The 18896-nt window shown below is 38.1% G+C and overlaps 1 protein-coding gene across 7 annotated transcripts in view; it reads left to right on the top strand.

Annotated features, from left to right (window-relative positions):
- Nucleotides 1-18896, top strand: part of YAP1 (Yes1 associated transcriptional regulator) — an 81878-nt gene that overhangs the window by 59245 nt on the left and 3737 nt on the right. For 2 of the 7 annotated variants that reach the window (XM_015852258.3, XM_085556236.1), the window contains 4 exons: nucleotides 3923-4116; nucleotides 5622-5663; nucleotides 13744-13874; nucleotides 18268-18380. In XM_015852258.3, coding sequence (XP_015707744.1) covers nucleotides 3923-4116; nucleotides 5622-5663; nucleotides 13744-13874; nucleotides 18268-18380 — 480 coding nt within the window. The remainder of the gene's footprint in view (nucleotides 1-3922; nucleotides 4117-5621; nucleotides 5664-13743; nucleotides 13875-18267; nucleotides 18381-18896) is intronic. The other 5 variants (XM_015852261.3, XM_085508706.1, XM_015852260.3 and 2 more) reach the window with 3 other exon arrangements.

Raw genomic sequence — 18896 nt, 5'->3', positions numbered from 1 at the left:
GATTTAAATTGGCATGGGATCTTGGGAGACAATTAGCCTTTTATGTTGGAGTTGTTACCAGTGTGTTGGCCTTTTCTCTCTAGCACCAATGCCTGGTAATTATTTCTCTCTGTTGTTTTTTTACATTAAGGGTATAGACAGTGGCCTAAACTCCTTTCAGTAACTTTCAAGTATTATCTGCTGCAGTATGGTACAAGCATTTGCCTGCTGAGTTTAGTTAGGATATTCTGTGTTAACATTTGAAAATGTCTAATTCCTAATCTGTCCCCAGAAGCATATTGTAGCTATTACGACTGACTGCATTCAGCAGAATGTAGATCCTAAGCCATATTATAGGACTGTGAGATCTTTTTTACTGTCTTAAGTTGACACCTCCCCCCCCCCCCCCTGCTTTTTTTTTTAAACTTGTCTGCCCCTCCTCCTCTTCCCTTAAATCCCCCTCTTCTGGAAACAAAGACTTGTTTGTTCCTTGTCTGCCTGTGAGGTCTTTACAGCCTCCAGTGTGTGGGTGCAGAGCCCCTTATTTAAATGCTTTCCATATTCCTGGAAGGTAAGGAACAGGATGCATCAGAAAAATCTGATAAGTCTTAACTCTAATAGAGAAACAAAGACCTCTGCTTTTGAATTCAAGGTATTTTAAAAGAGATGTGTCTACCTGGATCGTCACAAACTTGTGAGGTGTGAAAATAATTCTGCTTCTATGAGATCCCACCGATAAGCATATTCTCTAGTCTGAGTGCAAATGTGTATAGTCACATCCTTAATAAGTAGTGGAGAACTGGGGATTATAGAAAAATGAAAACCTCTGTTATTCCCTGTCACTTAAAAGGAGATGTTTTCCTGCTTTCCTTTAATTAAATATTGTGTTGGAAAAGATAGAAAATCATATTCTTCTTCCTGTTTATCTTGAAGATTGCATAATTGTGTAACCAGCCAAAATGGCTAATGTCTGTGTTTTCTCCCCTCTCGTTCTTCACTTGAGTATGTTCTTAAGTCAGTGAAGTTCAGTTAGCTATGTCCTTTTTTTCAGTCACCAAACTTATAGTTTAATAGGCAAAATATTCCCCTTGCATGGAAAACATCTCCATGATCTGTTCTGAATTTGAAGTCCTTTACACTTGTTCTTCAAATAGTAAAAAGCTTCGAAAATACCTGAATAGAGATTTAGAAACTTGATCTTTGCTTTTGTTTCAGATTCTGTTAACAAATGATGTAATTAAATGCCTCCAGGTATTTATTGGTGAATATTATGTATACACTGAAGTTACGGGTATTTTGTCATGTTCCTGTTTGAGATTGCATTTATAGTTAGAGAAGTGACATTAGGAGGCAATTCAGTGATCTGGTTTATTGGACTAAAATGGAAAATGTCAGGCAAATGTGAATTTACAAACATGATTGCAACTTAAATTGCCAAGTCAATAGATAGGAAAGCTGGAGCAATAGAATAACACAAGCAGTGGTCAGAAGGATATGGGTATATAAAATTTGGAAAACTTGGCATGAGAGGGAAATTACTCCTGAAGTTATGTGTTAGTGGAAGTGACACCTGTGGAAGCATAGTTGGTATGTTGCATGTGGGAAAAGCAAATCTAATGTGCTGAAGGGATGTTAATAACATTATACCTGAATGCCTAGTTACAGTTAGAAACTGCTGAATGCGTGTGAGGTTACCTGTGACACAGCTTGGCTGTGAACTGCATGAGGCAGGAACTCTGGGACCAGGATGATATGATTGGAGACTACATCATAAAAAGAGCCATTTGGTTAAAACCAAATGAAAATTGATATTCTTCAGCTTCTGGGTACTTAATTCTTACAAGCTGAGTAGTTTGCTTTTGACTTAGGTTGCCTTTTCCAGGTAATTTTGTGGGTGGTTTTAATTTTATAACCTTTGTTCCCCTTTCAACTGTAATGGACCTTCCATCTTGTTTAATAGCAGGATTTGAGTCCTGGAACTTCAAAAGTGTAGCACAGAGTCCTGTTAGAGTTACAGAATTAGGTAACAGCAGGGGAAGACCCTTTACATTTGTCCCCTACAAGCCCCTATCATTGCCTGTTTTCAAGATGTAAGAGAGTAAGATACAGAAAGCAAAAGCCATGCTCCTGGCTCTAGACTGTGTAGGATTCTGAGTAAAAAGGGAAGAAGGAAGAGTAAGATGCATTTCCTGGTCCAGTGATGTTATGTTCAGCCTGTCGAAAGCTGCTGCTTGGACTTCCTGTCTTGCATCGTGTTCTTTAGCTCCAACTTTGCCTTAAGTTGGTAAATGTACGCAGCCTAAGTGCTGTCTGTTGTCCAGCAGAGGTTGTCCAATGGAGCTCCTGGAGCTTATGTGTGCTGCTCACAGTCTTTGCAGGGCAGCATTTGGTGCTGTCAAAACTTTCATTTATCAGTTTCTGGTGTCTCAGGCCACATGGACCTTCTGTGACCTGTTCAGCAGAAAAACAAGGTGTCCTTTCTCTATCTTTTGCTATCCTAGGGACCATAGCTCACACAGTAAATAGGGTTGACTGAGTCTGGTCACTTCTTCCTGAAGTTCAGGTACTAAATGTCTGACAGACTGTTTTCTTTTAAGCTCTATTCACTACATCTTTAACTACCCCTTATTCTTTTGTTTTTCACTAGCTCAGGATGAGACTTGCAGGTTGGAATTAAATACAAAAAGGCTAGAGATTCACTCTTTCTTCTATTTGCACTTGGATACAGTTTCTGTTTCTGCTTCGCCTGTTTACTTACCTTTACAGGAAGTTTTTATTTCATTTGTGATCATATGTATAAAACTCTTTCCTGAGTAACTACATAAAATATTATTTCAAATTACTTGAAGCAGTTCAACAATGCATTGTCCTTTGAATTGACTGAGGACTGTTGACTCTGAGAACCATGGAATGGTTTGACTAGAGCTGGCTCTCTAACTATTGACTGTGTTTCTCATCTCTTCTGTTCTTAATATGCCTCTCAATGGAATGATGAGCTGTGGCAAGGGGAGGGGAGCAAGGCAGTGAAGCAACAGCCATTTTTGCTGTGAGACAGACATTTTTAGACTTTCCTGGTACGAAAGATGCTTGTGTACCTTAAGTTGAACACTCAAAAGGAAGTGGAGACTGGAGGGCTTCTGAGAGAAAAGGTGATGCAGATTCTCTGAGATAACTATTTTAAGAAAGAAACTTTAATTGTTCATGTTCCAGGGATCCTTTTTCTATGATGAAGACTAAGACAACATATGATTTTATTTTAACTTGTAGAGGAAACATCGTGTCTGTCAAGCAGATGCAACGTTTTAGAAAACAAAATAGGTTTAAATCTTGTAATATTGTTGTCTGTGTAATTTGTCTACCATTCTTGTGCCAGCACTGATTTTGCACGTCAAGATTTGCTTAGAAGTCTAAATGGAGTCTGTAATACTCAAAACTGATTCCAAAAATGATGCAAATGGTTGCTGTGCGACCCGCACCCCATTGCAAATAGTGGCAGCTTGTAACCGAGGCAGCTGCTGGGTCTGAGTGAGATCTCTTTTGTCATTCTGTGCATTGGATGATTCTAAGATTCCATGTGAACAAGAAAAGTGTTTTTGTGTTATTTGTGTCTACATTGAAAATAATGTATTGGCAGGAAAAGCAAGCAGACATTCTAATTAAAACTGAATAATTTTCCCACCACTTTGACATTTTGCACCAATATGCACATTCAGGTCTGTTTTCAGGAGCTTTTAGAACAAGAATTACACATAAACATGAGAATGTTGCATTGATTTCACAGGAATAATAAATGTGAGCATATGTTTCATGCTGAACATCATTGTGACTGCAAGTCTTGTATGGTCAGGGCTTGTAATTTCTAGCTGTATCTTGTCTAAGGATAGTACTTGCCTTGTATTTGTTTGCATTTTGTTTTCAAACATTTGTTGTTTTGGTTCCATAGCCATGAATCAGCGAATCAGCCAAAGTGCTCCAGTGAAACAGCCACCCCCTCTGGCTCCTCAGAGTCCCCAAGGTGGGGTCATGGGTGGGAGTAGCTCCAATCAGCAGCAACAGATGAGACTTCAGCAGCTACAGATGGAGAAGGAAAGGCTGAGACTGAAGCATCAAGAACTGCTTCGGCAGGTGAGGCCACAGGTTAGACACCTACTATTTCTCTTGTATGTTATATTTTGTTTCGTTTTGGCTAAGTTGTTTCACTGATTTTTAAAGACTAATAACTGTGCAAAACGTTTTGAGATTTAAAAAGGTTTGAAGTCATTCTATTAGTGGTATCAGACTGATAGTGAAAGCATCTGACTTAACCCACTGAAGGATTTTGCCTTCCTCCCTAATTCCCCCCTCTCTAACAAAACTTTCTGAGATCAAGTTTCTTTGCTGTTAGGATGGCCTCATGGACTGTTGATCTGACTGGAGAATCCTCTTGAGAATATGTCTCATAGTCATTGAGTTCTGAGTCATGCAAAAAGAAGCTGGTTCCCACAGTTGTGTTAGTTCTCCCTTTTAAGTACACGGAGGTATTTCACTTTCAGAAGAACATGTTGGACTGTTGGATTCTACAGTTAAGTTTTTGTAAGAAACATTGAAGAGACACCTTGTTGCTAAAAATCTCATCTGTGTAACTGCGGAGGAGAGCGTGGAACAACTCAATCACTCATGCTGCATTTTGAACCACTGTTTTTCTTATAATGAGGAATTTCAGACTTCATAATTAGGCTGCAAACTGTTTCTTCTAGTGTTTTTGACTATATTAAGTATTGTCAGAATGAATGTCAAAGTGTAGCACTGGACATTGGCATCTCTGGATTTTGAGTTTGGGCTTGGCTTCCTTTTCACTTTAAACTTCTGCTTCCATTTTTCCATCTGTATGTTTTAAAAAAGGTTACTGCCATTCTTCAAGATACTTAGGATGTTCTTTGGTTTTGTTTTCTTTTTTGACACTGAAGAAAGCACTAATCTTCTCTTTGAGGAAAAGCTCTTAAAATCTTACCCTGTTCCCTTTTCACTTTGGGTGATGGGTCTTGTATCAGATGAGAATGATGTCTTCACCTCAAAGACAGCTTTTCACTTTCTTATTTACCTGCAGCATTCTATCCTGGAATCTGGCTCCCATTATCTTGAATAGTCAAGGCTTGTACTGTAGGATTCTTCAACATCTCTTGGTATAAGATGGGTCATCTTTAAAGCTGTTAGTTTTTGTAATACTCTAACTAAGAGTACATTGCAAAGATGGTGTCAGGACTTTCTCTGCTTAAGCACCTGGGCCTCTGCTGTTCCTGCTTTGCTATTAATCCACCAAACAAACATCTTACCCTGTGCTAGCATGCTTCTAGGTAGGCATTCTAATTTTCTTCTTGCCTCAGTTGTCATTGAGAATCTGACTAACTTTGAACCAGGTGACAGACAGTTCCCTTCGTGTTGTTCTCCCTGGGCATCCAGCTTTTCTGTCAAATACACATCCTTGGTAAACCTGTGAGTTTTGTTTCACTGTCTCATGATTTTTGTAGTTTCTAAACTCCCTTAACCTGTCTCATCTGGCCTGTCTTGGGGGCTTGATACTACAAGATGGTGTTTATAAGACAGCCTGCACAGGCAAAACTTGCAGCTAAAGTAATTTTTATCCATCTTATTTTTACTCATAGGCAATGCGGAATCCCAGCACAGCAAATTCTCCAAAACATCAGGTAGGCTCTTAACTGATGTTTCAGCATAATTAGAAACATGAAAACATTAGATTAGACTAGCTGAGGAGCTTTGCTACATAAGGGCATTCTAAGAAAAAAAACATGCTCTGCCAATACGTATTTTTGAACCATTTCTCTGATCATGACCCTAACATTATCTTTTAAGAGTTCTGCATTACCACAACTTGATATCAATATTTAAATGCAATGGGAATTCATTGCACAGTTTTCTGCATTGAAAGCAATGTTCTTGTTTAGCATTCTTGAAGATACCGCTGTTCCAGTCCTGATGTCATCAAGAAGTGTATTTAAAGCAAACCCCTCATTATTTCTAAGGTAGTAGTTTGTGGCTTTTAAGTTCTATTCACATGAATGTTCTTGATCTGTGTAAGCAGGTGTGATCATAAGGATGTCTGTAAATCTGTTAATAAAAAGTCACTTTAAAAGTTTATTATTTTTAAGCATGTACAGTGTAATAATCATTTAATAAATCAGACTAATAAAGTAATTGCTGTGGCAATATAGTATGTAATTATTCCACTTTGAGATTTAGCCAGCTCTTGCACAGATGCATTTTCTCTATTGGAAAAAGTAATTTTATAAAGCCTTCCAAGCTCAGAGCAAATGAAAATGGTCAAAATATGTAGCACAATGAACAGTTGAAAGTGGACTTCTTTTGGGCACTTCAGAAGTTGAATGTGAACTGAATCCCTGAAAGGGTGGATTTATGAATATATTCAGCTTATTGCCTGCTATGACTAACATTATTCTTAATCTACTAGCTTTTAGGACAATATTTATATTGGCTCATATTGTACTTGGTCTTTTTAAGAAATACAACATTATGCACTATACGGGAAACCCAGAATAAAAGGAAGTACTCTGTATTTGGCAGTTATGAGTACTGGTGTACTGTTGCATTCTTAAACGTACTGTAGAATTTATACGTCACTGATTCTTCTGAGAAGATCATCTTCAAAATGAGAAACTCAGACTTCAGAGACAGTACTGATGTTCTGAAAAATATCTTTGACAGTATAATCAGAGCACTAAAACTGAAGCATTTTACCTGATATGTAATCATTACCCAACTATTCATTTACTGAACGTTAATCATATAACATTTCCATCAGTCACTATTGGATCTGGTTATAGAAGGCAGATGAAAAATTGCTTAGAGGTCGCTGGTGTAACAGGAAATAAGCAGAGACACATGCTCCTCCACACCAGTTTGAAACACCTTGTCTTCTGCTACAGTTAGGTCATTCAGGAAAGATGCTTTTCTTGCTGAGTCCTAAAACTGTATTCTGTCTTTCCTGGTATGCCTGGAAACCCTATAATATTTTTGTTCCCTCTTTCAAAGTAACATCATCCTGTTGCCAGCTTAGTAATACGCAGCAAATAGAAGTTTTTGGAATCAGTTTCATGCTTAACTCAGAAAGATCGGATTTCTCAAACTTAGTGTAATTCTGGCTTGAAGCAGTAAAAAGCTATAAAAACTCGAGGGACCTTATCAATAATTTGAAAATGTGTATGGATCAGCCTATTTTCTTTGGGACAGAAACCAATGAAAGGACTTCAGTAAATGTAAGAGTTCCAGTTACCTTTAATCTTGCTTCATAGCAAGCTCCCATCTGTACTCACCTGACTGCGATCAGTTTTTTTCTGCACTTGATAATGAGCCAAGCCAGTTTTGAGTGCGCTGGTGGGTAGAAAAGTATGTAACCGTGTCAACTTACGTTTTGTAATACTAGTCATTCATGTTGTATCACCTAAATGGGTTTTCGTAAGTCATTTTAATAACGTAATGAGCAGCTGCCTATGGAAGATGATGTTTAGAGAGTCATATAATGGCTTAGGTTGGACGGGACCTTAAAGATCTAGTTCTAAGTCCGATGCTGTGAGCACAGTTGCCACCAATTAGATCAGGCTGCCCGGGGCCCCATCTAACCTTGCCTTTAACACCTCCGGGTCTGACAGGCACCACAGCTCTCTGGGCAGCTGTGCCAGGGCCTCACTGCCCCCTCTGAGTAAAACATTTCTTCCTAATATCTAACCTAAATTTCTCCTCTTTTAGTTTAAAACCATTAGAACTGTTTCTAGAAGTTGTTTTCTTTACGCCTAATGCTGTAGAATCAAACGTTGTCTGCTGTAGTGTTGCTGTTATTGAACTTCTAAAATGTGTATCTGATAGGATCACAGTCAACCTAGTGAATCTGGAAAACCTTTCGAGGAATAATGCAGTCACATTTTTCTTGTTTACAGATACATTCCTTTGTGAATAAAATTCATGAAGCTTAAAGGAAATTTCTGCTTTCATTACAAAAAACATTTGCTAAATTTTTTATGTTCTTTTAAGGAATAAGTAAAAGTAAAATCTTTTCAGTGTTCAGTGCTCCAGGTTCTCAGAATATTCAACCTGATTTAGAGCCTGTTGAAGTCTTCCTTCAGTAATTAAGCTGTCTCACACCACCATTCTTGAAGTTTGCCTTTTGTTCTGAAGTTTTGCCTTCAGTTTTGCCACTGAGAAAGGATTTTAGCTATTAACTAGATCTCTGAGCTTTTCTTCATCGTAGCTTAATCATAGCATCAGATACGCTAGAAAGGAATGACAGAAGTCATCTAGTTTAATATTGTACACGTAGCCCAAGCTTCTTGAGGTTTTTGTCACCTGACTTGGATACAAAGTTGATGCCTTTGGTTAAGTTTTCTGGTTGCAAGAAAATGTTGCATCCTTGCTAGGTATTGTGCCATGATGGTGTAGTATCCTGTAGTGATACTGATACTCAGTGTTACAAGTGAAGGCCTTAATATTGAAGGATCTTCCAGAAGGTTTAAACCATTGCTCAGCATCATCTTTTGTCTTAAGTCCTGTAAAAGACTCTTCTTGTTTGAATGAGGACATGTTTCATTATTATTCTGAAAATATCAAATTCAAAGGAATTTAAAGCAAAAATTGACTTCCATATTTACTGTATGTAGGCAAGCACTCTTGGCTATGGCCTTATCCATAGAATCTGAAAACACCAACCGTCTGTCCGCTTATTCTCATCATTGTGATTTCTCTGTGACTATAATAAGGATGCATATCTGTCTCAGTGAAGAGACTGAATGACATGACTTTCTTTCCACCTCCAGTAGTTCTCCTTTCAGTTTCCTACATTTAGCATTCAACTGTCAGCATCTCATTTGAAGTAGATGTTAGTCAACTTCTGTATAAAACATAAAATGGAATGCATAACTAGGTAATACAGTGCTTGCCTTCTAGTATACAGGAAAAAGAGAGGTGTTACTCTTGTATGTTTACACAGTCTACTTCCTTGTGCTAAGACTGGGAGATTTCTTATTTTTCTGCCAGTAATATGAAGGCATTATCTAATAAGATAAGCTTACTATGCACCCCCCTGTGAGATAGGTTTCTCTGTATATTTTCTGCCTGTTGCTTCTTTTCAGCTCCAAATGAAGAGTTCTGTCTTAGAACCAGAAACTGCCCCAGTTTCTGTGCAGTCTGCAGGGTCCTTCTTTGTGACTTACCTTTCTAGTACCTCTGTCCTGTTTTCTTGGTAGTTCCGTATGCCTGGAATGTGTTCTCTGTTGTCTCCATTATTTTGTCCTTTTGTGAAGTTCCTCTCTGACTCTGTACTGTTACCCCAAGGCTTATTTCTTATCAGCTTTAGAGGGACATTCTGAACACTCCTCAGTTCATAGAAGCCAGATATTTAGCCTGTCTTTCACTGTTTACTTCTTTTATATTTGCTTTTATCTGTGTAAATTATAAGCGCTTATAGTGCTAAGTAGTAACCGCTTTTGAAACACTGTTTGAATTTCTGATAATTTGTTCGTTTGTTTGTTTGTTTCCCATTTTTGCTGGTGTTTGACACCTTGCACCAGCTTAGTCAAGAACACTTATAACGTTTCAGGAAAGTGTTTATAGGAAACTGTTTTTCAACGAAATATTTGTAGTCACTTATGCAAAAATAAAGCTGTGCGACTGTCATGTTTCTGACATTTTCTAGTAAGCAAACAATTCTGCATTCTGCAATCAGCTTGCATGAACTTGGAGAAGCTGGAAGTTTTAATAAGGTTTTTTCCCAGGTAAAATATTAGAAAAAAAGACAGAATAGTAACAGAAATTTGTTAAATTTCGTTTGATTAGTGTTATGGTGCTTACTTGCGCTTCTTTTTGGGGGGAGAGGGAAGAAGTGAATTCAGAAGTGAGTGCAGTTCTTGTTAGGCCTAGAAAACATTGCAAAGTTGAAAGCAAGATTCAGATGGGAAGTAATGTTGGTACATTTGATTTAACTGCTTTAAGTTTTGTATCTTGTGTGCCCCGGTGGTGCAGTGGTAGGAATGCCACCTTGCAACACTGGGGCCCGGAGTTCGAATCCCCCCTGTGGCGCAAGTGGTAGAAGTGCCGCTCTGCTACACAGAGGCTCAAATCCTGGGGGTTAGACTCGATGACCTCTAAGGTCCCTTCCAACCCGCACGAAACTATGATACTATGATCTTTATTCCAACTTAAGATTTACTTGTGTGTGCACCACTTCCACTAAGATTTGAAATGTTTTTGTTTTGTTTCTTAGTGAATCCCAGTGTTTTGACTCTCATTTGCCATCCTTCCATGGTATCTGAAGCTGACCTAGATTGACAAGGGAAAAATGATCTGTCTTAGTTTCATCAAGGGTATTAAGCTCCTGAGAAAGAGAGTCATAAGGAAGATTTTTGCATTTTAAAAAGGCTACTAAGGCAATGGGCTAGTAGAAGATGAGTCACTTTAACCAGAGTCTGGGATGAAGCTTTTGCTAGGAGCAAACAGAAATTGGTAGAGGGCGGCCATCCAGCTCTGGCTAATTGCCGACTCCAGCTGACACATGCTTGTCTTCCCAGTGCTCTGGGGACACACCGTTTGGGGAGGTGCAGAACTTGGAGGCATAGCCTGATACACAGTGAGAAGGGTTTATACCAGTGGTACAGCACACGACTGTGAAACCAGACAAGAAACCAGACTCTATTTACAAATGTTTATTCCAGTTTATGCTGCCCTATCCACACTTGCAAAGGTGTTGTTTAAAAGCTTTTGTTCAGAGTGTTTATGCAGAAGGCATTACATAGAATTGAGTCTCATGCCAAGTGTACACAATGCAATTAACTATCACTCTATCACTATCACCTCTTGAATTAATTTTGCTGCTTTTCATGATTGCAACACTGAATGATTTAAGTTTTCTCTTTTTTGTAATTGCATGACTCCTCATTGCTGAATTCATTTGTCTTCATCTGTTTCTTTCCCTTTTTCTTTTCTACACATGCTTTAACTTTGTGGCTCTCAAGTAAGAATATAAATACGTAAAGTGAAGAACTGGTACTGATAGTTAGCTCCAAGTGCAGTGGCCCTCTCATTCCCCTAACACCTCTCTTCCACCTCAGTGAAGCCCATGAAAGATTTTATATTTGAACAGTGTTAAGATTGACCAGCTCCTACTGTGTTTAATTTAGTAAGAGTATGGTACGTGAAATACACATGTGATAAAAGATGATAAAAATAAAAGTGCTCTCAGAAGAGTGACTGCAGGTGACCCTCCAATTCCATGTAAAACTCTCTCTATGCAAATATGGGGGAAAAAAGGAGGGGAAAGGGGAGCAAATTGCACAATAGTGGCCTTATTTTTTGAATTACTTTCCTTATGGAGATGACAGATGGTTTGGTCTTCTATGTAATATCCAAATCTTAGATTTTGTGTTAACGGTAGTTACACCAAGCTTTTATTTACCCAGAGGTACTTTTAAAAAGTTTAACTTGCTTATGAAAATATAATGAGATCAAATTATAGAAATCTAAGCCAGAATTTTGTCATAGTTTTATTTTTGCCTTCAGACTTTAAATGTTTCAAATAAAGGATATATTTTTAAAACATGAATTGAAAGCCTAGAGTTCACGTTGCCCCATGTGGAGCTGGGATAGACTTGTACACTACCATACATTTTTTTTAATTACAGGAAGCAAAAGGTTGTTTATTGAAAATTGGTTTTATAAAGGAAGAAGAAATGAAAGGACCATTCTTCAGGCTACACGAGTTTAGATTCCATTACATGCACCTATAAGGAAAAAAAGACGCAATGTACTCTTGAGGGCTTGTAGAAAACTATACTCATCTTAAGGAATTACTAAAAAGCCATTCTGTATTTGTTTCTGAATTGCTTGGCTTTTTTGGTAATGCCTTTCCCTTCCAGACTGACGTAAGCGTATTACTTGAATGAATGATGGAATAACATTCCCTCTAGTGGGAGGAGCTCTATTTCTGCCTCCTCAATGAGTAGCATTAATGCAAACAATTGTTTTGCACTTCTAGCAGCGCTGTTATTGAAATAAGGACAAAATTAGCACTAATGTACTATGATGGATTTAGTTAAAAGTAGTTGCATTTTATTAAGGCAGTTTCTCAGAGAAGGGAAAGTGCAAGTAACGTTTTCAAGATCAAATGTCTCTGGAAGAAGGCATAAAGATTTTGGTGTGAATAAGGAGTTTTTGCTGTTCACAAGTTCTTTCAGGATATCAAAGAGCTTCCACAGATCACCAGTTGTGGAGCATTCCAAAAGAGAATTTTTCATATCAGCTTCTTTGTATCAGGTCTGATGTAACTGATTCAAGCAGGTAAACCTAGTTTTAAACTAAGAACTCTGTAGTGTATACACTTGGTTTCATTACGTAAGAAAATGTTGCAGCAACCCCCTACTATCAATACAAGCTGTTGGATGAAAGGATAGAGTATAGCCCTGCCAAAAAGAACTTAAAGTACTGGTGGATGGGAAGCTTGGCATAAGCCAGTAACCTGCCCTCACAGCCCAGAAAGCCAGCTCCTGGGCTGTATTAAAAGAAGTGTGGCCAGCAGAGTGAGGGAGGTGATCCTGCCCCTCTGCTCTGTGCTGATGAGGCCTCACCTGGAGTACTGCGTCCAGATGTGGAGTCCTCAGTACAGGAGAGACACGGAGCTGTTGGAGCACGTCCATAGGAGGGCTGCAAAAATGATCCAAGGGATGGAACACTTCCCTTACAAAGACAAGCTAAGAGAGCTGGAGCAGTTCAGCCTGGAGCGTAGGAGGCTCTGGGGAGACCAATAGAAGCCTTGCCGTATCTAGAGGGGAGCTTTAAGAAAAAAAGAAGGTAAACTCCTTAGGAGGGTCTGTTATGACAGGACAAGTGGAAATTGTCTCAAACTAGAACAGGGAAGATTTAGATTGGATATAAGGAAGTTTTTTACGATACAGGCAGTGAGGCACTGGCGCACATCGCTCGGAGAGGTGATGGGTGCCCCATCTGTGGAGACACTTCAGGTCAGGCTGAATGGGGTTCTGAGGGAGCTGTGGGTGTCCCTGTGAAGTGCAGGGGAGTTGGACGAGGTGGCCTTTAAAGGTCTTTTTCAACTCCAATGATTCTGTGATTCTATGAAAATGAAAATCATCTGCATGAGCTTACAGAAATGGATTAAAGGTGCTTACCATTTTATGATCTGAGAACATGGACGAGGAATGTTATTATTATTTATTAGAGGAATAGCCAATTAAGTAGTGGTAAAGAAGGCTATATTTACTTGGGGTAGGCAACTGGGTGCGTCACATCCAAAAACTAATGGTATGGTTGTACTCTGCTGTGAAGGTCTGATCAACTGGTGTTAGAAAAACTAGTACAAAACATGTAACTTGATATTAAGGGAAAATGTAGAATACATTTTGTATTCCACAAAAAAGAACAGTTATATGTTTGGGGTTGGGTAGCGTTAATTCTTTTTGTTCTTAGTAATTTTGTTGAATTGAAATCAGAAAAGATTTGTATGATCACATAGAAATTTATGTGCATAAACATATTTACAGTGAATTCCTTGTAGTACTGGGCATGTCTTGTTGAACTTCCATTATCAATGAAGCCAGTAAAAATGCTTTGTCTTCAGAAACTTAATTGCATTTAAATCTTTTAACTGAAAACACTAAAAGCATCTGTTATCCTGAAATGTCATATGTTTATGTATCTGGAAAACACTTTCAAATGCCTAACAAGATCTTTTCTTTTTTCCCTCCTCCTCAGGAATTGGCTCTCCGTAGCCAGCTTCCAACAATGGAGCAAGATGGTGGATCTCAAAATCCCGTATCATCTCCTGGAATGTCTCAGGAACTGAGAACAATGACTACAAATAGTTCTGATCCGTTTCTTAACAGGTTTGTAGGAGTAGCTACTGGAGGGGAAAAAAAATTGATTTCAAATTCTGTTCGGAACATGTAATAGTTTATTTTGAACATCTGTCTGTGCCAAAAGCCACAGCTGTAAATGAATCTTTCCTTAAATGGCAAGTCTAGTAAAAGTTGAGGATTAAAAGCTGTCTCCTGTGGGAGGAAGTAGTCTGTTCAGACTTGTAGGAAGGTTTTTTATTCAAAGTCATAACATGTTTGCCTTTGCATAATCTGTTGACTAACAGTCATTTCAAATTACTGACTCAGAAGAATTTGTGAATAGCTTGCTATGAGATCAAATGAACTGTGAGGCACATTTAGGGCTACACCTTGAGGTTCATTTTAAGGTTTTTCTGTTCACCCCTCCCCATCACTTCAGGTATTTAATTTAGCAATATTTTTACTCTGTTAATGTTAGGACTGCAAATAGTGGCATGTTTCATTTTAGATGCTGTATTATTTTGAAGTGTGGGCCTTTTAAGTCAAGAATTATAATTTTACAATATAGACCAGTGTTTTTATATAACTTTTTCCTTAATGCTTGTGACTTGAGGAATGTTTGTTTGTTTGGAAATACTGTTCTAATTTCAGCTTACAAACGCTTCATACTAATCATCACAATTTTGGAGAACCTGCTGCAGCTTGTGATAAGTTGCATCTAATTTTGTACTTTGCATGCTGGAAAGGAAAGATGAAAATGACAAAAGAATCTTATCTCTGAACCACCTGTATTTTTAATTAATCTGCCTATGCTTTGTCAGTATCAATAGTTGAACTTAAGTTGTTCGTTTTGTAGGGCTTCATTGAACCATATTTTGTCAGTGGTTTAAATTGATAACAGCTCAGCATCCATTGCCATAAAAGAGAAAAATTGCATATTCCAACAGAGTCCTTTGGTACTTTCCTATGTTGCCTTCAAATATTAGTGTTACTTTAGGATGTTTGCTGTAGTGCTCACGAAGTATAATATGCTCATCCTTCTCTTTGTGCATTATTATAAACATAAAAAAAAACAAAAAACAACCATAATATTCACCTAAATTTCACATAAAATTCAAAATTCTTTCAATGCAAGACTTTATTTATATTTGTGCTACCAGTAGCATTTCAAATCTGCTTGTAAGGTAGGAAGTTCACATCATGTTAAAATTAATGTGGTTTTGGAGTTGGACAAGCTTAAAAAATTGGCATAATCTTAGATACTGAAAGGCTCTGTAAGTTTGTGTTGCAATTCTCTTCTAGTATGTAACATTACCTATCACTCCAATCTAGGTTTTTGATGCCTAAAGAAATACCTTTTTCCAGTTACAGATATTCTGAGAGCTCCTTTTACACTTGTCTCATTTTCTGCTTTTTCCAAGAGTCCTGTCCATCTCTTGAACTGCTCTGTCCTGCCTCCTACACAAACGGATCTGGTTAGAAAGTGTAATTTTGTTAGAAGGAGGGATTGTTTTCCATGGAACTCATAGTGGAATTTAGTGTGATCTTTAGCTGTGCTGGCTCTATGCCGAGGAATAAAAAGCACAAGAAATCTGAAAACTGGCTACCTACTGATCTATCTAAAATTGCATTTTGAATAGTACGATTTAGTCACGGGCAGTGATTTTCCATGGTGTGACAAACAAATGAAGAAATCCTTGTAGATAGGAGATGACCATGATATGTTACAGTAACAAACTAGTCTGAATTTCTGGAAGGCTGTTGTCATCATACATGAAGCCTGGGTATATTTTGAATGTTATTCTTACTTAATTCTAATATCCTCACATCTTGCTCTTGTTTTCTGTATCTTTAGTTTTTAGATTGCCACTGTACTCCTCCATACGTCTAATATTCCATCAGTGGACTGAAGCAGTTGGTCCATTATTCTGCTGTGTATATGGAATATAAAATGATTTGTCTTCAATGACAAGTAGGAAAGAAGCTAGAAAGGACAAATTCCAGTTATTTTTAGTTTTTGTCAGATTGATAATTAGCAAGGACTACTTACTGGAAGTTATCATTTGCCTCGTTGGCGGTATGTTTAACTTGGCTGTGTTTTTTGTAGCCCTTACTGAAACATCCATATCTCATCTGAACTCAGATGATTAAATTTACATTTTAGTTTAAACATTGTTCCCTTCTGTGTAATTCTGTGTACATCACTGTGTTTAATTCTGGGATATGTATAAGGGAAAGGGACTCTCTAAAGGACACTTGTGGGTCGATGGCCCTGAACTAGATGCAACAATGCAGTAGTTTTGATGTTTCGTATGTTTAAATTCAGAAATGCTCCTTTCTCTTCATAGGGCAGGTAAAGTTCCTGGTGAAACAATCCTCCTAACTTTACGATCCAGAAATTCAAGTAGCTGAATATTTTCTGCTTAATGTATTGAACGTCAGAAAAAATTCTACATGGGAGGCAATGGAGAGAATACACAGTGATGTTCTTATTTATGTAGTCAGTCTTCTGCCTGCTGTCTTCTTTACTTAGCGTCTTTATGCTATATTTCATTTTTAAGTGAAATATTACAGCAATGCAGAATATTTAGACTTTGTTAGATGATTTCGGCTTTTGATTTGCTATTTGGCATATGTTTTTGACTGTTAAATTTATATTGGTTGTGTTGGCAGTTCTCTGTTTCACTCCTAAATTGGGCTTTCTTCTTCTGTATACACATATTTTAATAAGTATTTGTTGAAGAAGCATCCATTCTATTTTGGGCAATGCAGTTTAGTTGCATGCAGTAATTTCTGGTGGTGTGACCATTAAATGAAGAAATCCTTGCTGGAAATGTTTATTGAGGAGTGATTTGAAGAAAGAGGAGGTCTGGACATTCCAAGTGTGACAGCACCAGCCAAAAAGCCTTCTCAACCAGAATGATTCAGTTCAGCACAGGCTCAGTTCTATTTCTAGTATTTTGTCCCACAGAGTAAACCAGGAATTATTTTTCACAGAAGTTTTAAATAGCCTTCTTGTGATGACTGTTATCAGATGTGATACTTCTGCTCTTCACATAGAAACACCGATTTTACTTCTTGTGTGGCAAAGACCATCTTGTGAAACCTAATATATACATTCATGGTTGATGGTATTCTGTTTGCATCCAATGTTGAACAGCTGTTCAGCTATCTTCTCTTTGCTTCTGCATACTTGACAAGGCATACACTACAGACTAGCATGTCTCCAAATCCTAATCAACACAATGCACAGCTTGATTGTGTAGCTTGTACATCAGACTGATTTGCACTTAGAATTCACAGTGGAAAATCTGTAAGCATTCTCAGCAATGCTACCACAGGTGGAAGAAATACAAGTTTAGAAAGTATTTCCAGTTGAAGCTTGGCTGTTAGTAGACAGAAGAGGAGGGAGGTAATGGTGTAGTTCTACAGCTGCTTCCGCTTGTGACCGTTTTGACTGGTGGGGCTGTTTGCATCCTTTCAGCTATTACAGCAAAATATTTTCAGATGTATGCCTAAGTATAACAAGTAGCAGCTCCTTCCAGCTTCTGGAAATAATTATTCCAGTCAGGATAATGATTTTCACTGTTGTATATAAACGTTTCTTATTGTTCTACTTTCAAAGAAATAGTTTATGTGACTTATAAGAAAGTCAACTGTAAACTGGATCCCCCCAGCTGATTGTAGGTCATCTGATTGGCCTGTTCTTCCCAGTCCCATCCCAAATTTCCATTGCAGCTCCCTTGGTCTTGTCTGCTCCACTGGTAGTAAGATGGCAGCGAGAAAACTAATATACGTAAGGCCCTGTGCCATCTTGCTAACTGTTCTGTCAGCAAGATCATTCTGAACAGGATTTGTTTACAGAATGGCTTCTGTACAGGATTTGATTTATATCAGGGCCCTCTTGCCATGACATGTACGACTGAACTGGTAGTAATGCAACAGCGGGAAGCAACTGAAGAATTGCTAAAAGAGTTCCAACTGTAGCTCCTATTTATAACAGCACTGACCTAAAAATGCACTTTGGTGGCTGATTAAACAAGGGGACATTAGTAGTTAGAATGCTCCTAATCCTTACTGAAGTGTGAAATGTACACCATTATTAGCTCTGTAATGGTTAAGGACTGTGATATGCTTCGAATGGTTTTTAGCTGTGGGTGGGTGTGAAAAGTTTAAAACAGTGTGGAACATCGATAGGCTGTTTCTTAAAGCTGCTTAGGTATGTTCTTACTGAGTTAAATTGAACCTCAGTGCTGTGGTTTTCATTGGGAAAGGTCAGTGTAAAATGAAAAACTGGTGTCTCACACAGACTTCAGCTTTTAATTAGAACGGAGCATTTCTTGTGACAGCCACGTTATCAAAACCCCTGCACTGGGGTGTGCAACTATTTTAGTTTCTCCGATGCTCTACCCTCATTTTTGTTGCATTTTTTCTGTTACAGTGGAACATATCACTCCAGAGATGAAAGCACAGATAGCGGACTTAGCATGAGCAGTTACAGTGTACCCAGAACCCCCGATGACTTCCTGAACAGTGTTGATGAGATGGATACAGGTTTGTTCTCCTTAATACACCCTTTTCAGTCGTGCTGGTATCAAATGCTCAGCCCCTTTGCAGTGAAAACAAGTGATTCTGAAAAGCTCCAATGTTTTTTGGGGGGGGGGGGGGGGTTATGTTTGTACTACCTCCTTCTATTTCTATTGCAGAACTATTATAGTTAAATTTGTGAAAAACATCCTTGTAATAAATTCTACTGGAAGGCTCATAAAGGGAATAATTCCTGCAGCTATATGGAATTTGAATACCCATTTGCTTTCTTAAGAAAGCAAAAGTTCTAAGCTAAGAACTTACTCAGTATTACTATACTATTATTATATAAGTATGCTTAATCAGTATTGCTAATGTTGCTCCCAAATTATATTTGACTTGTTATTGTCTTTTATGCATAAAAACTAAAACATGCTAAAAGATCAAAGATCTGTAAAGATTCAGGTTAAGACATGAAAAGTTTGAAACAAAGGCAAGTTCTTCGTACATCTGCATGTAGCCAAGTCATCTTTAGTTTTTGTG

Source organism: Coturnix japonica, chromosome 1 (assembly GCF_054131305.1).
Source record: "Coturnix japonica strain WE chromosome 1, WE-NBRP24, whole genome shotgun sequence".
NCBI classification, from domain to species: domain Eukaryota; kingdom Metazoa; phylum Chordata; class Aves; order Galliformes; family Phasianidae; genus Coturnix; species Coturnix japonica.
Note: the sequence above shows the minus strand (reverse complement) of the source record. Positions and strands in the feature narration are given on the sequence as shown.